Source organism: Athene noctua, chromosome 1 (genome assembly GCF_965140245.1).
Source record: "Athene noctua chromosome 1, bAthNoc1.hap1.1, whole genome shotgun sequence".
Lineage (NCBI taxonomy): Eukaryota > Metazoa > Chordata > Aves > Strigiformes > Strigidae > Athene > Athene noctua.
Genome location: NC_134037.1, coordinates 85,910,709 through 85,937,009, shown reverse-complemented (window position 1 = coordinate 85,937,009; position 26,301 = coordinate 85,910,709). Strand labels below are relative to the sequence as shown.

General features: G+C 42.0%; 1 protein-coding gene across 8 annotated transcripts in view; it reads right to left on the bottom strand.

Moving 5' to 3' along the window:
- MTR (5-methyltetrahydrofolate-homocysteine methyltransferase) overlaps positions 1-23,356 on the bottom strand; it is a 52,625-nt gene extending 29,269 nt beyond the window's left edge. For 3 of the 8 annotated variants that reach the window (XR_012632894.1, XM_074896816.1, XM_074896822.1), the window contains exons 1-13: positions 23,315-23,356; positions 17,515-17,729; positions 15,377-15,466; positions 14,502-14,571; positions 13,479-13,571; positions 13,280-13,386; positions 11,912-11,971; positions 8,266-8,360; positions 4,197-4,297; positions 3,783-3,844; positions 2,878-2,945; positions 1,713-1,789; positions 460-572 (exon numbers count right to left, since the gene is read on the bottom strand). Coding sequence is in view for 7 of the 8 variants with exons in the window: in XM_074896816.1 (XP_074752917.1) it covers positions 460-572; positions 1,713-1,789; positions 2,878-2,945; positions 3,783-3,844; positions 4,197-4,297; positions 8,266-8,360; positions 11,912-11,971; positions 13,280-13,386; positions 13,479-13,571; positions 14,502-14,571; positions 15,377-15,466; positions 17,515-17,729; positions 23,315-23,354 (1,191 nt within the window). In the remaining variant the exon portion in view is untranslated. Of the gene's footprint in view, positions 1-459; positions 573-905; positions 1,043-1,712; positions 1,790-2,877; positions 2,946-3,782; positions 3,845-4,196; positions 4,298-4,412; positions 4,604-8,265; positions 8,361-11,911; positions 11,972-13,279; positions 13,387-13,478; positions 13,572-14,501; positions 14,572-15,376; positions 15,467-17,514; positions 17,730-18,957; positions 20,488-21,327; positions 22,423-23,314 lie in introns of those variants that run through there. The other 5 variants (XM_074896817.1, XM_074896819.1, XM_074896818.1 and 2 more) reach the window with 5 other exon arrangements.
- Between the last annotated feature and the right edge of the window lie 2,945 nt (positions 23,357-26,301).

Sequence of the window (26,301 nt, the reverse complement as noted above, 5' to 3'; positions counted from 1 at the left end):
GAAGGAAGGGAAAGAGAGTGAGGGCTGCACGGTGACACGATCTATGCCAAATCAAATGTACCCCACATGTTGGAAGGAGGGATTACACCCACTTTCCTTCCTTCCTCCTCTGTAAATCCATTCCTAGATACAGCACAGACCAAGACATTTTCTAAACAATCATCAGCTGTGTAACTTAATTCAAAATGAAAAGTCAAGTTTCCTGTGACACTTGTCAAGGCAAAAAAACCCCATCATACAAAAACAGCCCTTGTAAAACCCTTCTCACAAATTTACTAGGAGCTGGTAAGCACAGAAACAATCGACACTGAGAAAGTAAATTCTCCTTGTTTTCATACTCTTATAACTGGTGTAGAATAGCGCTTTGTGCCAGCAAAATAAACTACTATTAACACAATGCAATGAAGCAATGAAAAAAATCAGAACATTAGCTATAAAGATTACTATTAAAATATGTACTTCATAATTGCCTGCCATGATGAGTTTAGCAAACTTCCGTGATCCTGCAACATTGCAGCGTTCGCCAATATTAACGAAGTTGGTGTATGGCCCAATCCTGAATGGCTCCAGCCCTTGAAAAGATATTTTTGAACATATTTGTAAAAACAGAAAAGAAAAAACTGTGTAAGAAAGGCAAAATCCATTTTCTAAACTGTGAAGTAGATGTGTGTCTCTTTAAGAACAGTGATTTCTCAGCACATCAGAATGTACACAAATCTAATGAATAACTAGCAAAGAAATGCAACGAAACAACTTCCAACACATATGCCAAAGGTTTCTAACCTTCCTCAATGACAGTCAATAATTTACCTGACCCACAAAAAAAACCCAACAGCTAATTTGTCCAATATAAAATGACATGAAACTACGACTCTTTGGATATCTATGTGTATGCACATACACACCTTCTCCCAGCTTCCAACGATGTTATCTCATCACTCCACCACCACCAGAGAAGCAGCCCACTGAACTGACTGACAAGCAAGGACAGCTCTTAACCACATGCCCAAGTTCAGAGAAACAAGCCAAGTGGGACCCTCAGGTGGCAGGCAACTCAGAGGCAAACAAAGCAGAACAGAATAAGCTAATCCATGAAACCACAGGCCAACCATGTTCTATTTAATTTATGCTAAACTGACTTCGCTTTGAGATTAAATTACCAGACCAAAAAGAAGGTACTGCTTTGCTTGGATACATGGCCCAAAGGCTTAAAAGAAGGGCTGGCTGAGGAACATACAGATCTAGACTTTGCTAAAAAAAAGACATTCTAGACCTGGATATATTGCTGGAATACTGTCCCAGTACAACTGGATCAACATGTGAGGTGACACAGGGCAGCTCTCACAGCAGGTGAGCAAAGATCTCATCCCAGCTCTGCCATCAACTGTAGTCAAATCACCTGATCTCTCTGTGCTTGACCCTCCCCTGTTGAAAGCTGAGGATAAAGATACTCCCTCACCATTACAAAATGTCTGAGACTTGCAGAATAAAATATGCTAACTTGGTTATGTTATACAATTGTAATAAAATGTTTCATTAATCCTTTGGCCAAAGCATAAGATTTAGATCTCATTACAGAACCATAAGCTTGCTGGATTCAGGTAGAACCAGAAACTCATAGTGCCATTCTAATCAGCAGAAAACAGCAAATAAATTTATAAAGGAAGCTTGCATGAGTTATAAAGCTCAAACTGTTATACTCCGTGTTTTACCTGCCAGCAGCATGTAACCTTGAGAGAGAGAAGGTGGAACACGAGGCTTACAGAATTTCACAGCTTCAGCAATTTTCCTGAGTTACAGAAAGAGGAAAGTAAAGAGTAGAGTTTTAAATTAAAATTAAACCATCCCAGACAAGGCTCAAAGAGAATATACTAGACATATACCTACATCTCCAATTTTGCCCTGTAGCAGACAAGACTAATTAGCTAGTTTCACTTTGTGTGGCCAAAGGCAAAAACATACTCCCAGAAGATCCTATCATAGCTGTTTGCAGAGAATGTACAAAGTTGAAGATTTATCAAATACAGAACATGAGATACTGTGCCAATGGGATACTTGATGGATATCAGAACCAGTCCTCAACCACAGCAACTCTTACTGTATTCATGATTTGCTGAGTTGAGCAATTGCTGATGATTGCAGTAAAAAAAACCCCAAATGACAAACAAACATTGTTCTGTGCTGAGACACATTTCTCAGATGCCGAATGTCTCATGGTGCTCACATTCACTTTCACTTCATGCCAGTCAGAAGCGACACACAGCATCCTCTACATGTTCACATACCACCTCTTACCAGTTTGTATCAGGGTAAAAAAAAAAAAAAATCAATCACAAGGCCGCCTCCTCTTTCAAGCCCAGGTGGAAAAGGGAGGTTTTCCCACTGACCTACTTCCAGTGAGAAAGGTATGAAATGGTCCTTCTGACTGGCGAGGACTAGCACTAGTACAGTATTCCTAGATCTCCTGTTCAGACATTTCCTCCTGATACCCACACACACCTCCCCTTCCTTCTACCATCAAAGGAAATATTAAGTTTCACCTTGCGGCTAAGAGTGCCAGAGACAGAACATATGGCAGAAAGAGCAGAGACAGGAAATCTATTCCATCTAGCAGTAAAGAGGAAGGAGTAATTCTAAAACAATTTTAGATTACAAAACAGCAGAGGTATAATCCTTGTTTGAACCATGCCTCTATTGATTCTTCATGATACACATGGCTATGAAAGCCAAGTTATTTCTACTTCACATATTGCTGCTATCGGCATTCAAGTGATCCATCTTTTCAGGAAACTCTAAGACAAGCTGTGGAATATTGCTTCACAGAAGCAGCACTTAATTTACTTCCCAGTGTGCCTGAAGTTGTAGCCAATGAGGTACCTGATATGTGCTGGTGTAGTACCACAGCAACCTCCAACTATGTTGACCAAACCATCCAAAGCAAAACTCTGAAAAAGGGAGGGAAAGAGAATTTTGTTTCAAGTTAATAAAGGTATCTTTCATTATTTTCATTAAATATATATCTATGCGGGTTTTTTTCTCCATATGTTAAGAAATTCAGGGAGATCACAAGGAAAAAAAAATAAATTAAAAGACAACCAGTACTATATATCTCCTCTATAGGATTCATTTCAAGATGTGGATTCCCAAGGCTAACCAGCAATTACAACAGCTAATTTTAGGAAACTACATTTGAAACTGGCCTATTTTATACTGAAGCCATAGATGAAAATGGATGAGTATCAAAGAATAGCCATACTGTATTATAAGAGGGAATTAACATGCAGCAAATAGTGTCTTCTTGCTGACACACTGCGGCTCCAGCCACACAGTTCTGTCTTGCACAGTTGAAGTGGCATGTGGAAGGACACCCTGCACTGGAACACCACCACCATCAATGGTTCTTATACAGACAACTCTCAAATTCTGCCAAATTCATAAAAATCACTCAGCTTTTTGAATAATTTCCAGATGTAAAAGTAACAACACAGGAGTGCAAACGAGTAACGCCCACAGATCAAGCTGCAGGAGAGCTACTTAGTGTAGGACATGAAAGTAATTAAGGGTTTCAGAATTTCCCAAGTAGTTCTTCCGAACCTGTTATTTCAAATCACTATCATTCACCAAATTATCTATAAGCAATCCAAATAACCTATAGAGCCATCTGAGGGAAAAAACCCAACCACAATACTGTAGTAAATACACATAAAATATAAGCAAAGAATTCTTGTCTACTAGTATGTCAGATATGACATAGTCACGAGAAATACTTCAATATTTCATACCTTTATATGCTTGGCAGTCACTTCTGGAGTTTCATCATAACCACCAAAAGTATTAGGAAGACCTTGAAATGTAATTTTTCTAGTATTAGAATTTGTTTAAATCCCACAAGAACAGAATTAAATTCCATAAAAAGACGTATTTAAAGTAACTACACATGTATGAGGACTAAAATATCTCATCACCCTTGCAATCATTACTCAATAGATTTAATTATGCAAGAGAGCATTCTGGGTTCACTGTCACAGAACTAACAACAGTTTACTTTCAGCAGTTTAAAATATTCTTAATATCTTTTTAATAGTAAAAGCAATCACCTTTTCAAGCTAATTCAACTCTTATTATTGCTAATGAGATGGAACAGTTTAGTTACATTCTATCTGCCTGTGAGCATAGGAACATGTGGACCAACACACCTGCATTGGGGTAACAGATGATGTAGGCTGCTGTACATTTTCCAATTGTTTCAATGAAGGGTCGCATTTCAACTGCCCCTAAAGCACAATTTAAGCCAATACTGAAAAACAAATTTTTGAAGTTATTTTGAGATAAAAACACCTTTTACACATGAAACAGATGAATGTTAGTGCTGGCAAGTGCTAAGTCCCACAATCATCTACAACAAAACTAACCTGATCTTCAATTTCTTTAATCATCATCATCATCAATACAGCAAGACTGTGTAAAAGGAGAACCTTCAGTGGAAGGAAAGCACAAGGGGGAAGGGGGCTGGCCTGCATTGAACTGGGACAGTAAATCAAGATTTCATTTCAACATCCAGGAAGAAAGTGACAGCATTTTGACAGCAACTGCAGCAACACAATGGCTCTGTATTTTCTAGGTGAGAGAGAGAACAAGTGGAATGAGAATGACAGACTGGAAAGGAACCCTGTGTTACAGGAAGAAGCATGAAAAAGGTTGAAAAAGCAAGACCTGCTTCAAGCTGCTAACTCATCATTCTTTTAAAATTATATATAAACTATGTCAACCTGGGAAGAAACCAAGTGCCTCCCCCAAGATGCCTCATGGCAGCACAAAGCTTGGGCAACTGAATCTGCTACATCTCAGTAACCAAGACAGAACAACTGCAGAGGTATATTCGCACAAATAAGCTTCTCAAACAATTTAATCAGTATATGATGTACAACCACATTTTCTTCCATTCAATGACAGATACATGAACGTGACTGGTACTCAAAATGTCTACACTGATATTAAAAAGTAAAAATTATCTTTCAGAAAATATCTAAGAGAACTTGTATATATATTTCTTGATGTCTGTGCACCATTCTAGAAACCATCTTATGAGCACTGCAAAACTCAAAAGGTCCTCACAGTGTTGCTGGAAGAGGAAGATGTAAAAAAAGCTTTCTCCTTTCCTGGAATAACAGTCTTGGAGAGGATGCAAGCTAACCCACTGAAATAGGAATGGATAACAGCCACATCTTCCAACTAATTGAGCCACAGAGGCTGCCTCAGAGGTAGCCAAGTTAATAAAGTCACATATGCCCACTTACTTTCTCAGAGGTCAAAAGCAATAAAGCCCTGCACAGGATTGGGAGCACAAAATAGTTTTTGACTTTTCTCCTGTTTTCAAGGAGTGGGCAGGGGATTGGTAACTGTACAAGCTGCAGCAGTAAATGCCTGCAGCCAAATTCACTTGTTGGACAGAATGAGAAATCCTTGAGATGTGAGGGGCTCACAGCAACATCCAAAACAGTGGCCTTGAATATCACACAACCACATACCAAGACCAAAAAATACACAAATCCTTCTTCCAATAGTTTAGGGCTGTAGTTGTTTTGTTTGAGGTTTTTTGGTTTGGGTTGTTTGGGGTTTTTTTTGGGGGGGGGCATATAGGTTTGTTTTTCAAACAGCCAGCTCTACCTTCAAAGTGCTCTTTCTAATGTATCTCACACAGGCCCATTCTATTTAAACAGAAAAACTTTAAAAGAACCCTTTTATTCTCATTTCCCTATTTGGTGTAAAGCCTTCATACAGATCCCCTGGATACAAACAGCATGCACAGGGAATACACAATTAATTACAGCAATGAGGCTCTGGAATTTATTTCAAAGTGGGAGCTTATCCCTCAGGATTTTCAAAGCAAAGCAAGGTAAGAATGGTTAACAAGACTGTCCTTATCAAATGCAGATGAATGCAATTTGTTTCCTGCTGTATTTCCTACTGTTAAGTCATTCAATTTACAAGGTTCCAGCTCACACTCCCCATGCCATCTTTTTAAGCTTTCTCCTATAATAGGCAGCTTCATCTCTCCCTACCACATTTAACATCCTTCTGTCCCCGGTTCTGAGTACCAACTCACCTGTCACTCCACCTTACCAGGCAGATACTGCAAAAGCAGCCAGAATACTCATCAAACAAGCACTTTCTGACGTTCTCACTTGGCTTACCAGGTACTGGCCCTCAGACTGCCTGATTACCCACTACAGGGGTTACTGATAAATACATCTATGAACACGACACCATCCAAGCATTACCTGTTTCAAAACTGCCAAGTCAAACTAGGCACAGACATGCACATTCATTAAGAAACAGAAGGCAGCTTCTGTGGCCACTGCCATCTCCCCACAGCACTCAACATCATCAGGAAAGAAAACATTTGAGAAAAGCAAACTGTTAACCATGCCTTAAAAGTCAGCAGCCTGGAACCAGATTGCTGGGATGCTAGCACTGCTACCCTAGTGTAATAAACATCACACCCTCATCTTAAACATCACCTCCCTCCTTTGCTCATTACTTCACAGCAGTTGCGCATCAGCTCCTGCAAAAGCTAAGGCTGCAGAGTGCCCTTGGGACCAGAACACCACATTACACCTCTAAACTCAGTGTATGTCTTCTTAATGCTACCACAGTAGCAACAATCACAGGATCCAAAATAACACGAAGAGAACTCATGCCACAGCTGAGCACCTTTCATAGCAAGCAGCTTGCCACACATCTTTCAGCACTTACTATGCACAGTTCACAAGTTTCTCAGCTACTACCTGCATCAACCAGACACAAAGCGCACATTTTTTAGGAGGACTCCAAGCCAAACTTACTTAAGGACAATACATCACCCAAAACGGGACATACAAAACCCAGGTGGAAACCTGTGAACATATATAACATGATCCCTAGGATACTACTATTAATCAGCTTTTTCACAGCCCTAAAGACACTCTGTACCAATGCGGCAACAGAAACATTAAATGCAACCTGCTCCAATAACTAAAAGCCTTCTGCTACAGTCCTGTATAGTAGCCTCTGCATAAATGAGAAACGGGTCCTAAGCATTCAGATCCATAAGATAGCTTTTATGAAATATGGTTTAATAAAGTCTTGATTTCTGCTCCAGTGCCCTTCTCTCCTTTTCAGAGGCAAGTGAGTTATGAGCATGATTATCTGAGACAGACTCATGCCAAATATGGATCACAAGGCTGCAATGCTGAAAGGAGTCAACTACCACCCTGTTCCAAGAGGCTCCATATGTTACTTCTGGAGCACCGTCTGGTCTGGGAAAAGTGGAGCCTCAAGGGCAGTCAGGAAAGCTGTGAATGCAGTCTTCTGCTTTTGTATCACTGAGATGACAGATTGCACGTTTTCACTGGAATTTTCTTGTAAAAACAAACAATGGCTCATCACAATGTGCATGACATACACTGCTAACAATTAATTAAATGTTTTAAGTCCTAATATTCTAGGAAAAAAACATCTGGTCTAAGTTTCAGTGTGAAGAAGCAACCTGAGAGAAAAAATGGTAAAGAGGGAAGGGGAGACAAGAAGGAGGTAGAACAGGGCATAGAAACACAGAAGAATAGAGAATCAGGGAACGGTATTCAAATTAACAGGCAAAACTTTGCATAATGACCAAAATCTGCTATATTATGCATTTTCACAGATCTTATTCTAATACTTGCAACTTTTCTGCCTGAACAGAAAAGAATGCAAGTAAATGAAGGCATCAGGAGCTCTCAAAACAACAGTGCACATCCTTGAGAAAAACACTCAAGGAATATATACATTTTTGTAATAGTTCAGTAGAAAGAACACTGAAGTGCAATCTTCAGATTTTCTCTTTCAAGCCATCCAAAACATTCTGAGCTGGCACTGCTTCCTTCTAAGGAAGAGATGTATGTAAGCCCTGCCCATACCAGGAATTAGCTCCTTGCACAACCTGAGACAGCAGGAGATGGCAAACTACAGTTTCAGAATTGTATTTTTTAATGCTTTGACCTAATTGTGATTTCAACGATTGTTGTAAACACAAAACCCCAGATTATTTAGAACAACGTTGTACAAATTCAGCATTCTTTGGAAACAATTTCTGCTGAGGGAACAATATCAAAACACGTCAGCAGTACACATGATTAAATATGATCACAGTTAGTATAGCTTCCATTCAGCTGCAAGCAAGGGGTTAAAATAGAAAACAACCACAATTTACAGATAGCTTACTAAGAGAAAGATACATTTCCTTACCAAAGTGGCTTACTGTGGGAAACACTAATGACAAATGCCTCTCCTGTCTGGCCTGAGAGGGTACGCCCACTCTTATCCACAATGGTTCCAGAAACCTAAATATCAATTGAACACAGAGGAAGAAGTATATTAACAATAAAAACAAGAATTTAAATGGCTGAACTACTAAAAGTGAAAGCAGAGAGACCTGCTCTGCTTACTGTGCTCCACTTAAAGTGATGAGGCACAACCCAAACAGAAAAATAAAACCCTTTCCTCCCTATAAACTTTTAAATATTTAGCTAGAGGAAGGGCAAACTTTTGAATCCCCTTCCTTGGGGGGGGGAGAAAAAGAAAAAAAGGGACGGGAAAAAAAAAAAAAAAAAGACAAAACAAAAAACCCCACACCACAATAAAAAAAAGGAAACTACCATGAACCATTCAGCAGCAAGATAGTATTAGCACCCCAGTATCATTCTGAAGACGGCCTCTGAACCAATCTGCAGTAGGTACCTGTTAAGGCAGCTATCAGCAGTCACGGCTCCTCTCCTATCCTCATCATCCTCCCTACCTTTATGGTATTTCAGGTCTCAGGACTGCTATTACGTTGTCTGGGGCAGGGGTGAGGGAGAGGAGGTGGGGGACTGGCCTTTAAAACAAGTTACTCCTTTTGCCACAAGGGAACATCAGATGTTGTAACTTCATCATGGAGATTGAAGTCTTAACCTGGATAATCATACTTTAGTACTACAGAGAGAGAGATGTGCCAATGCTAAATAACAATGTGACCCCAAATAACAACTACAAAGTTGAGAATTCAGAAGGCATTTGAATGAGGCAGGAAAGCCTTCCCAAGTCTACGTATCTTTTTTCCAGAAGATGGAATGAGTTTAGAAGACTCCATGCAACAGTAAATCCCTTATTTACTCCAAAATATGCTTTAATGTTGATAGTACTTTCCTTTAAACTACTCAGTGAAGGGAGGTGACTAGTGGCATCCTAGAGAGAGCTGTGCTAAGGGTTGTTATTCTCAACATAACTGAACTGGAAAGGGAGCAGAGAATGAGGCAACCAAGCTCAATGCCCACTCTGTTCAGGACAGTGAAGACAAAAAGTCAACACTACGTAATCAGAAAACTCTCAATGCTGACTTGAATGATAATGAAAGTGGAAACTCATTGCTGATCAAGTATGAAGTTGCAAACAGGAATAATTCTATATAATGACACCACAAACTAGCCTTTACTGCTCAAGATACTAATCTGAGTAGCAAAAGAAATTTTTATAATACAATTTCAAAGCTCACTAGCAGTAAATTACCATCACACAACACATGCAGAACAACCAGATGATCAGGCCCAGTCAGCATGGGTTCATGAGAGGCAGGTCCTGCCTGAGAAACCTGATCTCCTTCTACGACAGGATGACCTGCTTACTGGATGAGGGAAAGGCTGTGGATGTTGTCTCCCTTGATTTCAGTAAGGCCATTGACACCGTTTCCCACAGCATTCTCCTGGCAAAACTGGCTGCTCGCAGCTTGGATGGGCACACGCTTTGCTGGGTAAAAAACTGGCTGGACGGCCGGGCCCAGAGAGTTGTGGTGAACGGAGTTAAATCTGGTTGGCGGCTGGTCACAAGTGGTGTCCCCCAGGGTTTGGTTTTGGGGCCACTCCTGTTGAACATCTTTATTGATGATCTAGACAAGGGGATCGAGTGCACCCTCAGTCAGTTTGCAGATGACCCCAAGTTGGGTGGGAGTGTTGATCTGCTCGAGGGTAGGGAGGCTCTGCAGAGAGACCTGGACAGGCTGGAGCCATGGGCTGAGGCCAACTGGAGGAGTTTCAATAAGGGCAAATGCCGGGGGCTGCCCTTGGGCCACAACAACCCCCAGCAGCGCTACAGGCTTGGGGAGGAGTGGCTGGAGAGCTGCCAGTCAGAGAGGGACCTGGGGGTGCTGATTGACAGCCGGCTGAACAGGAGCCAGCAGTGTGCCCAGGGGGCCAAGAAGGCCAATGGCATCCTGGCTTGTGTCAGCAATAGCGTGGCCAGCGGGGACAGGGAAGGGATCTGACCCCTGGACTCAGCACTGGTGAGGCCGCACCTCGATTCCTGTGTTCAGTTTTGGGCCCCTCACTACAAAAAGGACATTGAATGACTCGAGCGTGTCCAGAGAAGGGCAACGGAGCTGGTGCAGGGTCTGGAGCACAGGTCGTACGGGGAGCGGCTGAGGGAACTGGGGGGGTTTAGTCTGGAGAAGAGGAAGCTGAGGGGAGACCTCATCACCTTCTACAGCTCCCTGAAAGGAGGGTGCAGAGAGCTGGGGATGAGTCTCTTGAACCAAGTAGTAAGCGATAGGACAGGAGGGAATTCCCTCAAGTTGTGCCAGGGAAAGTTTAGACTGGATATTAGGAAGCATTTCTTTCCAGAAGGGGTTGTTAGGCGTTAGAATGGGCTGTCCAGGGAGGTGATGGAGTCCCCATCCCTGGAGGTGTTTAAGAGTAGAGTCGACATAGCACTTAGGGATATGTGTAGTTGAAAATGGTCAGGGTTAGGTTAATGGTTGGACTAGATGATATTCAAGGTTTTTTCCAACCTAGATGTTTCTGTGATTCTGTGAAAGTAAAACACCAGGAACTGCAAAGCAATGAATGGACAAGGCAGAGAACATCACTAGGCTATCATACAAATTCCTGACATCTGCACTTTGACTATTGCATGATATTCTAATCCCCCTCTGACTTGAAGAAGTGGAAAACAAAAAGGTGACAAGAATAATGAATAAAAGGTATGGAGCAGCTAAACAGACAAGGACTCCTCAGGATGAAAAAAGATGACTAAAGGAGGCTCTCACAGAGGAATATATATGTCATGACTATGCAGCAAAGGGAACATGGAACAGCTGCTCACTGTCACTTTCAAGAGACAAATGGCAAAACACAAAATAAGTTATCAGTTGCAATGTCCAAAACTAAGCAAACTTTCAAACCAGTGCATTCATAAGCTGCAAAAGTTACTGACAGATTATTTTGTAGATGCTTGGGGCCCACACAGGTTTGAGCAAAGGTGCAAGGAAGGAGTAAACGTTCAACAAAAGGGTACTAACAGATACAAACTGCAGATTAGAAGGTCTGGGCTGCAAACTGCAGAGAACTGGAATACATCAGAACTTTAAAAATAAGCTTATTCTTTTTCTATACTCATTACTATGCATTCATGACTGTCCACTGTCAGGAAAAGACACGTCAGAGAAAGAATATGGAGTTAGATAGACCTTTTCTGAACTTCAAATGTCCACTCATATTCTACTTTAAAATACAGCAGAATTTGCTTAATTTAATCCTTGAAGCACTGGTTCTTATTACCCTTAAGACAGTAAGCCTGAAAAATAATCATCATCAGGCCTTTTCCTGTGGAAATACACAGAATGAATACACACTGGAATGAAGTAATTCCTTAGCCTTCAGATTGTTAAACTGGACAGAGATACCCAAGGCTGATTTGATAAAGCTCTTCACATAAGAGTCTCTCCTTTCACAATCATGTGAAAAAAGTACATTTCCAAGACACTTATTTCACTCACTTCAAAACACTTTAATCAACTGCCATCTCCGCTAGTTCACAAATCAAGCTTAAGCATATATAAAACATTAAATAATAAGATACTTACAAATATGGGTCGGGGAGCATACTCTTCCTCAAACAATGTTTGGAGTGCAAAAAGAGCTGCCTATAGAAGAGTAAGAGTAAGTTGCAAAATATTAATGGACATTTCAGGAGTTCTTCAGTTTGTTTTTTGTTTGTGTGGTTCCCCCTCTCCCCCCCCTTTTTTTTAAAAGTATTTTTTTATGGCTGTTTACAAGACTTGCCACTTCATGTAGCCTGCAAGAACTTACTATGCTGAAAAGGTTTTGCACTTACACCTAACTGTTGGACTAGATGATCTTCAAGGTCCTTTGCAACCTAGTTGATTCTGTGATTCTAACATCTTCCGGATGTTCCAAAACACATTTTGGTAACAAGCAGAAAGCAAGTATCATGGGTTAATCAAGTAAGACCAAAAGTACTCTGAAACCCAAATTACATCAGCACATACTTCTCCCCCACATCTGCAGCACAACCCCCACACCACACATCACTGCCCTTGAATTTGTTTAGGCATGCAGTTTGCAAAGGATTCTAACCACCACAGATTTTAACAGTAAGGTCTGCTGTGACCCCTTGGAAGGTCCTGAAAACGTCCTGCCTCCTTAGGGTAAGAAAGTTGCATGTGAACATGAGCTCAGCACTATGTTAAGCCTATAGGATCCTCCATGTTGACTGGTCAAATTTGCAAAGAGCAAATCATGCCACTGCACATGTTAACCAGCTTGTGGCAGAAGACTGAAGAAATTCTGTGTACATATCCAGACTTCTCCACGTAAAATTGTAAGAGAGTTTTAAGTGTCCTAACAAGTCCATCACCTGCACCGAGCAATTATTAAAGAAGCAGGTGTCAAAATCACACAAATTGTGGTATATTTCAACACTTTATTCCTCTTATTTTACCTTTCTAATTCTCTACTCCCAATTGTTCTTTTTTAAAGCTGATGGCAGAGTGTCAGAGCTCCCCAAAGGAACACATTTTAACAGAACTGTCTCTCAAACTTTCCCACACCCACAATCAGACACACTGGACATACCCTCTCCAGCGTGCATCACAAGCACCCTTTGAACGGATGTGCTTACACTGAAAAATTCAAATATCAAATGAGTCTGGAGATGTTTTGCAACACAGCAGAGCTTCTGGGAATAAGAGGACAGCTGGCACAGACAGCCAGAAAGATACTAACAGCACATATTAAAAGGCAAAGGAAAAACTCTGGAAAAGGCTGGTAAAAAACATTTCCTTACATTCTACCTGTTTACTAATGACTGAAGAGTCTTTTCATGTATTTAGTAAGAGCTATCAGCTACTCCTTACAAGTACTACATCGAATTTCCTTAGGTATTACACCAAATACTTCTATTACTAAGTATTTTTTTCCAGGAGTCTCACCTTGGCATTGGCTGTATCAAATATGGTTTCCACTAACAATATATCAACTCCTCCATCCAAAAGTCCTTTGGCTTGTTCCTTATAGGCTTCAACTAGTTCATCAAAAGCTGTAGAACAGCAACGATGTTAATTTCATCTAGAGGCATTTCTTTCAAGACTACCACCTAAGTTAAGTAACTTGATGGCTATAAATGCTTACTTATGTTCCTGTAATCCGGTCTCTCCACAGATGGTGACACAGACAGCGTTCTGTTTGTTGGACCCATGGCTCCAGCAACATATCTCCTAATTCCTAAACCAAGACACAGAAGGAAAAAAAGAAACCAAACCACACAATTTACCTCTGGTTTTACAATGATAGCCATGCCAATGTAAAAAAACCTCCAAGGACACCAAGACATGCATATTGTTCAGGGACAAAAAAACTATAAAACAGGAAACTCCTGTCTCAAATCAAGACCTTGATCAGCACGATTACCCAGCACAGCTGACTTCCTTGCTTTAATCCTATCCAACAAGATGTTCAGTGTACACACATGAGACAGAAGAACATCTAACAAAAAAGGCAATTGGGTCAATTAATTTTTCTTCTAAGTATCATTTGTCTTTGACAGAGGAAGCTTCATTCAATTCCTTTAAATTCACAGTATAGAACTGTCCTGGCATTTTTCACTAGATAGCCTGATTTGAATATTCTGACATGTGTTCATAAAAAAACCCACTTCTTTTTAAAGCATATTTCAAATCCTACATTTTTATTGCATACTATGAATCACATCAGTAAGGTGTTATCTTGACAGCAGCAGCAGCACTGTTATCTTGAAATACAGTTTGATGCCAGAATACAAGCGGAGATTACTTGTCTGAAAGACAGCATTGTCTACAGCAGTGTAAATGAGCTATAACCCTCTCACATAAAGCCCATAAGGTAAAAGATGCACATTTACAGACAACAGTCACATACTAAGCACATTTCAGTAGCTGCTGAGTAAAGTCAAACCATGAGACTTACACTAGGAGTAACTGGTAATCCACATTTACCTACAATCAGCTACTGTAGTACAAAGATTTATGCCATACAAACCTAAGTTACTTGTAACACCCGCAAGTTACCACCCCATGATTAAACCATCAAGCTATCTCTAGTCAGCAGCATTTCAAAGACTGTAGCAAGACAGTTAAAACCACAAATGAGTAAGAAATTAAAATAAATATTGCTTACCTGTCTGAGCAGTTACATCATTTGCTGCTTTTCTGGCCACCTGTGCAGAGACTCTGTTTAACCGATATGCCTAGAACAATTACAGAAAGTTACGGAGTAACCTTTAGTTCAGTACAGCATAACTCAGCATAACTATCCTCAAAGAAACACAACACTTTCATTCAGTAGCTCGCAGTACACTCTGAAGGATCCCTAAACCATACAAATGCATATAAGCAATATTACAAGACTTCAGAAAGAATAACTCTATATATCTCAGCAACAGAGGTACATGGCAGGTCTCATTCCATGTACGCCCCAGCATACAGCTGCTAATAATAAAAATTTCATTCTGTAAGGTACTAATTAAATTCTGTTGAAGTCAACAGAAGCTGAAGAACAGGACTTTGAGGACAAAATTAACCTACTTTTTAATTCACTTTTTATTCAAGTAGGATATTTTCTTTTACATATTTCGCAAATTCTCAAACAATATGTAACACAAAATAGCTATGACAAAGGCACCACAAACAACACACAAAATAACATCCAGGAAAAAAAAAACAGTTCCACTGTGGCATTTGGTAAGTTGCAAGGACTGAAGCAAAACATCTCTGTTCACAGAACTGAGACATTCTGTGACTACTCAAACAAAATCTAGGACAAATTATTATTGCCTGTGCCTTTGTCAACAAGAGGCACACTATGACTGTCACACACAGGAAGTACAATTGTCCACAGCAGCAGAAACACGTTACAACCCCATCACATGGCTCAAAAGGCAGCATGCAGTCAGTAAACACGATACCAATGGACTCTTGGACTAACCTGATCTTGGCTGCTAAAACAGAAATCTCAATTAATATTTTAATGTGTAAATAGTTTAGCATTCTTACCAAATGCTCAAGACCATAATCAGCTTGTGCAACTCGGGTGCTACTGAAAGTGTTAGTTTCAATGATGTCAGCGCCGGATAGCAAGTATTCCTGCAAGACATGAAAGAAAAACACGCTCAACATCTCCAGAAGTGAGATATGGACTGAAAGCAACCCAACTACTTTGTCTCATTCAACTGACAAGAAGTCACAAATCATCTCCTAATTCAAAGCAGATCAAACTCTGAAGGTGTTACTCAAACGCACAGGACCGAAGCAACAGAAGTGTTCCATGAAACCAATTTTCAGAGTTTTAGTGTCAGCCACACTTTCTATTAACAGGTGACATTTACAGAATCCAGCATCTGTAGCTTATTCTAGATTTCTGTACAGGGACATGTTTGGACATAGTCCAGTTGCCACCAGCAAGCACAGGCTGCTGTGGACAGACTCAGAAAAGGCACCAGTTAAACAACAGGGGATTAGAAAATGTAAACTTTCTGAAAGGAGCTGTACAGCACAAGAGCATACTGGGACAGAATGGCTTCATTGCTTCTGAAAATCATCTAGACTAAATAAAGAGGTTAAATGTGTACAGCTTTGTACCACCTTTTGTTTAGTTCAGATCTGTCATTTTAGCAAAAGCCCTTCAACTTTATTTCTTTCTGTGGTGGTAGACAGTAATATGCTCAGAGAAAGAAGACCATTTTTGCCTTTGAAAATACATCCCATCTCTTACCACTGAATCTTACTTTGCCAGACAAGGTACAGCTAACATTTACTTTTCAAGTTACTGTTATCTGTGAGATCTGACTCACTGGGCCATTACAAAAAAAAAAAAAAAACAACCCAACAACAAAAAAACCCACCATACAAATAGTGGGATTAGAGTTACTTTGTAGAAATATTTCCATGTATTATTTCAAGTTCTGTCCAGTTCTCTGAAGAAATAACCACTGGTAGCTATAAAATCTGAAGTCACCACCCATGGCTCAGAAAGCCCCTGACCCAAAATCTGCTGCAGGCATGAGCACCACCACAGACTTGTTCTTTTCTTACACTCTTCCTAAAGCACCTACAACTGGCTGCTGGAGGGATGATAGCAGCCTACTTGGTTTGACTCAACACATTCATTCTCAAGTAACATCACTACTGCTTTGCTAAACCTGCTAAATTCAACTGTTAAATCAGCCTACCCAATTAAAACCACAAGCTATTATAAATTCCAAGGTTCATGACCACTACAGACTGTTGACAGTCTAGGCACTGAACCCCATCTGCAAATATTTCCTCCTGATATTTTTATATGTCAGACACTCTTGACTCTTTTCTACTCATCATTCCTAAAATCCAAAGGATGGCAGTTAGAATGTAAATATTAAAACTACAGATTACATACCAAATTTAACGAACATAAACCAGTTATGATTCTATTCAATGAAATACAGATCTTTTTAATAAAAAATTGGAAAAATCCAGATATGAGGTTTTAACTGAGTATCAACTAGTTGCAATGCTATTCAAATGGTCCAGTTGTTACAGTAAGACCTACAAATACCTTCAACTCAATAAATATAACACATGGGAAGTTGTTTTTTAAAGTCTAATTGAACATAGGAAAATAATAACATCTATTTGCAATTTCCTAATGATCAATCTTAGACTGTTTTATTCTCTGTGCCACACATCAATACTCTAGAGAAAAAATGAGATTGTGCAAGCACATATAATCATTAACTATGGAGAAGCCTGCTTCAGGCTGCGACGTTTAACAGCTCTAATACACAATTATAGAAACAGGCATCTAGAATTCAGATATGTCCTACTTAAATGCATTTCAAGTGCTGGTTGAGGACAAGAGGAAAGAAAAATGAAATGAATCAGAATCTACAATTAACAGCAATGCATCAGAGACATAAGTCAAAAAGGGATTTAAAAACAGCACTGCCTGTGTGACATCAGGAACCAAGACACGAACACTGTGCTCACACAACCAGAACAGTCAAATCTGCTCATTCTTTTGCGCATGGTTACCTAGCTCTCTTCCCTATCCCCAAAAGACACAGGAGAGCCAATAGCCTGCAGCACAGAAAAGGGGAGCACAGAGGCCAAATTCTCCTTCCTTCTCTTGTCAAAAGATAGAACTGAAAACCACCTACCTTGTGTATGTCACAGATTATATCAGGTTGAGTTATACTGAGAAGGTCATTATTGCCTTTCAAGGGCCTGGAATGATCTTTAAATTCATGCCCTCGGAAATCCTCTTCTGACAGGGCATGTTGCTGGATCATGGTACCCATACCTCCATCCAAAACCATTATCCGCCCCTGCAGAACCGATTCAATTTCATCCTCCACACCTTTCTGGGGACCTGCTGTAAGAAAATAAATCCAATATTTAAGCGGCTTTGAAATTTCCTAGCTATACACTTGTGCAACCTGAGCTCTTCTCATTTAAGAAACAGAATAAAATAACAAATCCTCTGCTGAAATCAAACAGTAATTGGTTTACTTCACCCACAGCTCCAATCATCACCTGATGTCACGTAACAGCTGCACCTATCTAAATAGAATTAGGCTCAACTGGTCCTTTGTCTAAGTATAGTCACCTGAAGAAAAGAGTAGCAAAAGTTCACAAGGACATACATCAAACTCTATATAAACTACTCTCAAACACTGAAAAGTGTGATAATTTCCATCACAGCAATATTTGAAAAGCAATGCAGAGCTGCCTCTTGGTACCGGACACTGCACTGTTAAGTGGTACACAAGTGCAAACCAGAAACTAGTAAAATCCATCTTAAAAAAAAAAAAAATCTACTTTGATTGCCCACTCCATAATGATAATGATAAGAGAAATAAACTCAGCAAGCAAAAACAGTTTTTCAGCTGAGTCCCAAATTCACTTCTTCCTAAGATTAAAGTAGTAAATAACAATTTTGCGCTTCTGTTAGTAGGCAAACACCAGGATACACCAACAGATAACAGCCAGGTTTTACTTTCTTTCGCACAAACACAGCAAGATCTTCTGCTCCACAACAACAGCAGAAGAAAAAAAAATCAGGCAAATTACATGCTAGTTATAAGATGCTGGACAGGGTAAGTCTAACAATGACTGAAACAGAAAACTGTAGAAATTTCACAGCTAACATCAGGAATGAAGATGCAGTATTGTAAGGCTTTAAGATCCCAAAAAAAGCTCATCCCAAACACTAAACAAAAAGCCAAAACTATAACCTGAGACATTAAAAAAAAAAATCCACCACAGAACCCCAAAAACCTCAACAAAAGTAACCCTACTTTTCCTCTTTAGAACATAAACAGAATCATTTCAGAACGAAGACACACTTGCACACATATAGCAAAATAATCAAACAGCCTCTGTGAAAAATACAATTTACAAGCATGGGACCCCACTTATCTTTCACAACCATGTAGATGAATGATGTGCTATTTCTCATCTCCCTCCTTCATTCAGCTTGGGCTTACTCACTTTGAATAAACACCTGTTTTGCATTTTGGTTATGCACTATCATCAAAACACTTGTAAAAATGAATGACTTTTGAAGCACAAAAATATCCTTATGTCTCATTACAACTTACATGCAGTAGTACTTAAAAATCATTGCCAACTGCTAACTGATTTGACTTTTTTTTCCTTCGGCATTCTTGTAATGCAACTCCTGTTTTCATATTAGTACTGTTAAAAATTAATATGCCGGAGAGAAGATGAGGCCAAGAGTAAAGTATTGCAAGGTTACATTTATATCAACACTCTGGAAAAACAGCTCTAAATCAGATGTAGTCTCAGCAAGAAAAGAAGGCAAATTAAATTTGCTCTACAGCAAGCATGAAGCATTTGAAGGGAGATTAAAACACAAAAAAGCAAGCCACCCTCATTTTCAAGTTGAAAGTTTTAATACCACACAGGCAGGCTCAAACGGGTTCTTATACAAGAGCTTAAACCTACTCATGTTAAACCATAAAATTATTCACGAAAATAAAATCAGTCCTTGAGCTAAAGGCTTTCAGAAGCACAATCCAAAGGAACTGTTTCAAAGTACGTCTGCAGTGCAGACTCCCATGGAGCGTAACTCATGTGCTCTGCAAGAGCTACAACCCAATGTGACGTACACATCAGCGCTTGCTTTTGCTTTAATGTAGCCTTCGAAATCAGCTCCTCGAGGTCGAGAGCTGAAGCACAGGCAGCTAAGAGCCCTCCCAGAACCAGTTCTCCTTTCTACAGGCTTCTGTCCCTTTTACCTACGTGCTTCCCAACAATCGTTTCATACACCCTGGGAAGCAAACAAAGATTTGGTTTGGATTTAAATCCTGCACCTCACATAGTCCATTTTGTTTTCTCTACAGCTTGCCTCATTGAACAGATGTCGCTTCAGTGTATAGTTTTCTCCCTATAGAAGCACAGACTCCTGCCTTGTCTCTGCTCCCAGCTCTGCAAGAGCCTTATTCTGAAGAAGCTTTCAACACCTGTGCTTCTTCAGCAGCATCTCAAAAAGTTACAGGAAACAGGGTGAGGATCATGAAGGTGGCCATCAGTGCCAGAGATACACAGACTCTGTTTGACAAATGGATGGCATAGCTCCAAGCTCACCAAAACCCAATTTACCTGTCCTTGCTATGGGTAACATTTGACCCTTCTTCTGTCAGGAGCCTGCACTACCTGAAGCCATGCTCTGGCACACTGATGACACAATTTTCAAGTTGGAAACAGTCTGCAGACAGATCCAAAAATATCCCAGAAATCAGAGAGGCTCGATTCATAAAGCCATGCTAGAAAGTGCTGAACTCTGCCCTTGGGAGAAACGCAAGGAGGAGGCTGTGAGTCAGCTCTGCTGAAGAAGTACCATCTTAATTCAGCATTCAACCTACATAATTCCCCTCTCCAGCACAGAGAGTGTGCAAGAGGTTGTTACCGAATAAATGAAAAAATGTTTAGAGAAATTCCTAAGCAGGGAAAAATCAGGTCACCCTTTTCTGGCTTGTTAGTTTACAAAACCTGCTCCTACATCTGCTCATCCAGAAGTTAAAAATCTGTTTTATAAACATTACTGGTGATGTTTGGGAACTTTGGTGGACCTTGGGAAATGGATTCCCTCTTCCATTCAGAACTGTCCAGGAAAAAAACTGCCTCTACAGCTATAACAGAAATAGCAGCAAACCAGCAGTGATAGCAGGACCCAGGACAAACTACCTGGGTTTTAGACTCTACTGAAACTTAAAATATAAAGCACATGCCACAGAGTGTTCCAGGGCTGGAACTAGTTTAGCAGACCATACCTAGACAGAAGTGACCCAACAGCATGGGCTTAAAAAGTCAATGAGATACAGAACACAGAATAAAAAAATCCTAATACTTCACTTCCCCAAGGTAAACCACATGAACAAGGGAATTACTAGTCTGGAAAGAAGATATTCCATCAGCTGCAACTTCTATGCCTTCTAGATAGGTAGGTAAATTCGCACACCACACAAGGTGTCCCTCTGGCACAGCTCTTCACTTCTACAACTAACAATTACAAAATTTGCCCAACTGTAACCTTCCATTTTCAAAACATGACAACTAAACAGTTCAGGGGATAAAGCCGGGTGATGTTCCTTCATCTCCTTACCCCAACCAAACTCACGTACAGGCCATATATGCAGAATTGAAGGGGTAAATGTATGTTCTCCACACAAAACAGGACTCCAAAGCTTGCAATTTGCTTAAAAGCACATTTTTCTGATGCCTGCAGTGATTCTCCAAAGGTGTTTTTTTACTATTATGCATTTCAATTAAAAATTGAATTAGTATAGTCTGGTATACAAGTACTTGGAAGGGTGATAAAGCATTACAAGCCGCTTCCAAAGTTCTTCATAAAGGATCGACCCAGCTGTAGCAGTATTACAGTATTTTCATCATGTTAATGTGAAACAACACAAATTGAAGAACTACAAGGAGCTATAGGTACCTACTGTAACCCCTCTTTCCTTGGTTGACCAGGTCCTGTCCTAACGGGCAAAAGGGCTACTCCATGTTTCACATCCTAATTCAGCAAGCTAGCACTGCCCTGCAGCAGCATCAAGGACAAGTTTCTCCATTGTTCAAAAAATTATTGTGCCACACGCAGAAATTACAATAGTACATAGAAAGGATGTTCCTGCTATCAGCCTGCCACAGACAGCTCATGACAACCTCAGCATTACTTGCTGTTTAATTAATTACATATTCTTCAACTGGATGCCCTCTAGCAAGAGTTTCATGAACTGCAACAGATGGCAGACAGGTCCTCTACAACTGTGGGCAGCAGCACCCTACTGCCAAGTTATTTGTTAACCCGCCTATCCAAAGAGAGAAGCATTGGATCTTGCCACTTTATCTTGGGTACCTGTGTGCACCTTGCTGACATTTTCCATGTCAGCACTTGTTTTAAGAACTATTCAGGTCTTTCATAACAGACAGAAACTTTTGTAGCTGAAGCATTTACAAAGTTAGCTTGAAAGGCAAATGACAACCACAAAAGTCAGTGAAGCCTCAGAATAATAAGAGTCCTGTTAGTTGTGCCCACCACGTCTAGCTAAACATGCAAATCTCAGGCTCAGAAAGCTTCCCGTGTTATAAACACAACTGCCCACCTCCTGACATGAAACTGTTCACAAGAGACTTAAATATTTGTAACAGGTAGGAATCACAGGAAAACAAACCGGCCTCCAGACCAGCAGTCTCGCTTTGTGGCATGCCCTGCCATTGAAAGGCTGGGGAGAAACACTCTGCTCAGCTTCCCAACCGCCTGCTCCTGAACAATTTGCATCCCTGCCAGATGTACAGCCCATCATCTCCGGCCTTCTGCCTGTCCAGCCAGGCTCCACAAACACTACCAGCACGCAAATTTTGCTTCCATCTAAGCAGAACTTTTCTCCAGCTGCTGCCACCACTTCTCAGGCTGTTGCTGAAACACCATCCCACGTTTCCCGTTTCAGCCAAACCCATTTGGTCCTGCAGCAGGGGGACAGTCGCTAGTCATAGCTTGACCTCACATGGCACCGGAGAAAGGTCAGGGCAGGTTCACATCATATTTGTCAGAGGAACCTGGAAAAGCCTCAGACCACAAAAGCTGATTACAGTCGGCATCGCACACAGCTCGGCTGAGAGCAGTGCGGGCAGGCCTGTTTGACAAGCTGAGGGATGCAAGCCCGGGCTGAAGTGCAGGCTCAGCAGCCGGCATTCCCTCAGAAATATTAAAAAGAGAAGTGCCCGGGACTTCTGCAGCAGCACTGAAAGCTGCCACTGACAACTGTCCATTTTAAAATACCGACACCGCCAACTAGCAGCTCGTTTTGTTTCTCCCCTTTAAGCAACTTCTGCTTAACCCGTGAAATGGCACTTCTGACTTTAAAAGTCCCCGAGCAGCTGGAGCACACCTCGTTCCCACCACCAAGCTGCAGCCTCTCACGCAGCTGGTTTTTGTTTTCCCTGCTTCAGCGCGTCCGTCAGGGCGATGCGGGCGTCCCAGCACCCTCCGGACCCCTCGAGGGAGAGCGAAGCCACCTCCGAGGGCCCGGCCCCGCGGCGCCCGGCAGCTCCCGCCACAAGCCCCTTCCCCACTGCCGCCACCAGCCCCGCACTTCGGGACAACGCGACCCGTCGAAGTGCGCGCCGAGCCGCCAGCCGCGGCTCCCCCAGCAGTTACAGGCGGCGAATAACCGACACCGCCCCGCCAGGACCGCACCGGGGGCGACTGCGCCGGTGCCGACCCGCGACCAAACACCAGCAGCTGAGGCGCAGGGGCGGCAGATCCGCAGGGCCCGCCGCCCGCTCACACACGCCGCCCGCCCGCCGCCGCCGCCCCCGGGAGAGGGGATGCGGTGGCGGGCCCCGATCCGCCGCTGCCGCCACCTCTCGCCCGCCGCCCGGAGCGCGCGCACACGCCGCCCCCGCCACCCCAACGCTCGCGCCCGTTACCCGGCGGGTCGGCGGCGCCCGCCGGCCCCGTGGGCGCCATGCTGCCCGCGCCGCCCCGCGCCGCCGCTGCGCGCCCCGCGGGGCCGCCGCGCCACCCCCGAGGGCAGCACGAGAGGCAGCGCTGCCGCGTCACCCCCTGACGCGCGAGCTCCGCCCAGAGCGCGGGCAGGAAGCGCGGGCGGCCCCCGCCGTTGGCCCGCGGGGCGCCGGGCGGTGTGAGGGCCCCGCGCATGTGGTGGGGTGTCGGTGCCCGCAGTAGCCGGCGGAAAACTCGGCCGAGGAGGTGCCTTGCTGCCCCTTTGCAGCCTGAGGGCGGCAGCTCTTAAATTTAGGGCTGGATGGGGGAAGCAAAGCCCGGTCGTCTAGCGCGCGCTCCTGACGTTAAACGGCGATAGCTTTAGATCCGCCTGTCGTGGCTGGGGGGTGATTCTGGCGCCAGGCAGGGCTAAACGAAATGAACTCTCCCCTCATCTGGGGCGGGGAGCGTGCCTTTCAAATGCCGGCAACGCTTGTGTTGCGATTAAAGACTGACTTAGTGTTGAGAGTAAACACGCCTTACATACTCGGACTTTCCAGGGATGTATGGATGCAGGTTACTGGCATGTAAACGCGGAAACAAGTTTATACTAAAGGAGCAAATTAAGGCACGGTTTGCTTGACAATCGACAGAACAAATGTGCCGTATTTTGACACAAGAGCTTCGCTTCTGAGGATACATCCTTTCGGCGTCTTATCTGAGGACTCACATTTTAAAAGAAAGAAATACCTGCCCGTTACATCTGCAGAGCAGCCTCACGAGCGTTACACTGTGCCGCGAACGCTTGCTTGCCAAGCGTCACAATAACTCAAGGAAATAACCGCTGCTCTCATTTACAGTGTTAGTGATTCAAATGCCAGTAATAAACATGAACAGCATTGTCATTTAGACTAGTTTTGTGTTCAAAATATGAAAAGAAGCACCTGGGCCTCAGCTCTGCGCAGCTACAGTAAAGCCTTTCATCAGCTAAGACTGTGGTTTGCTACATGTACTGTACTTAAAAATGGCATCTGCATTTTCCCTGGAAGTTTTTCAGGGGACTCAAAATTAATTAAAACCATTAGTGTAGATGATTCCTGGAGGCTAAATGTTTACTCTTGAATTTTGGGACACAAAATGAGTTGGTTACAAAGCCTTTGAGTCCAATGAGATCTAGGAACTTTTATAATCAGATGTCACTCTGGTCAATGGTGATACAAGTACATATAAAAAATGTAGCTTGATCTTTAAATAATGTACATGTCTAATTCTGCTTCAGAAGAAATACAGGCAGCCTACAAATCAACTAAATAGTAGTCCAACTTCAGTTGTAGAGGCCACACTCCAGTTTCGAACACCAGGAGACATCACTGGAGAGCAGACCTTGCCTCTCACCAAACCATTCCTGTGGTCAGCCCGAGCTTCCACTGCAAAACTGTGTCCCAGATTTCCAGTGTAAGATGCAGTGGTCTGGAAACCCATAAACTTTCAAAGCCTACCAACAGAAGTGGAATATGCTAAACAGAAGCAAAAGTCAGGTACTTCTAGAGAGTGCTTAATTTTATCCCCTTTACACATAATTTGCATATATTATAGAGACAGACAGCGGTTTCAGAACCATTCATGAAGACATTGTAGGGCGTGTATTGCCTTGCTTGACTTTTGGACAACTTGCAGCCTTTATGTCATGCCACATAACACTATGAAATTTTTCTCTGGCAGCAATTCAGGTTAAAAATCTCACTGTCTCCACAGTTGCTTTGTGGCGACAGATCTTTGTACCACAGCTCAGCATGTCCTTGCGTGCTGATGCGGTTGTTTGTGTAACTAACTGCTGCAAAGTAGGTCAGTGGGAAAAAAAAAAAAAAAAAAAAAAAAAAAGCCGAAAATTTGAAGGTGCTTCTGAAAAGGATCGTTTCACATATCCCATTTACTCTGCAGTTTCACAACCAGTTTGAGCCAGTTTGACTGTGCAGTGCTGTGAAGAGTCAGCCCCAAGTTCTACTCTGTGCCATACTCATATTTCCATGCCTTTCCTTGTGCGGGTTCTAGCCCTCAAACACAATTCTTCCTTAAAGGTCGGTTTTCAGTAGGAGCAGGTCTCCGATCCAATTTGTCTGCAGCTGAACAGTCTTGAAGAGCTGACACAGGAGCAGGAGCGGGGAAGAGAGGGCAGCAGCCGCCCATCCTCAGGCTGTGTTTACTCTGCTTGAAAAACTGGAGTTGTACAGGCAACTGAATGAGCACAACTGAGGCAAGATACACTCCAGAAGGTGAAGGGAAGAGGAATGAGTGGTTAAGAGTAGTGATTATCAAACCAGATCATCCAACAAAGAACTTTAGCCTTAATGTGTTAGAGGATCTCTGGTCCCTTTTCTTGGTTTAGTTTCAGTGATGCAGTGCTGAGAGTCCTGGTGTGTGTCCCTATCCCAAGGCTGCCACACACCTTCAGTTACCAACATTTCTGAACTATTTCTTTGAGAAGCTCTAATACATGGTGTGTTTGCAGGAAACCTTCAAGGGTTTGCAGTGAGCATGCCCTTAAGCTAGAATAGTGCTGCTTCTTTGTCTTACTGAGTGTTGTTCTTATATTACTAAATTAGGTTGTCAAAATACTGTTCCCTTTCATACATTTAACACCAGGAGCAGCTGGAGCAATAGAGTAAAGGAAGGGAGAACACAAAGTTGACATCATTCCCACATCTGAGAAACCTCGCCTTAACACTGTTAGAAGTTAGTCCTGTTTACATATCAGTTGCAGACAGAGAGAGTATCATTCATGCAAACATTGATCATCATGGTGAGAATCCTGATTTCTGAAGATGGTTTTAAGTGGTGCTTCAGTGAAGCTAACATCTTCCTAATTGCAATAGGATTAAACTATAAATCCAAATTAATATCCTTAGGAAAAAAAAAAAAAATCTTTAAGTCAGATCAAGTTCTGGTATTTTAAGTGTATTTGAAGGTATTT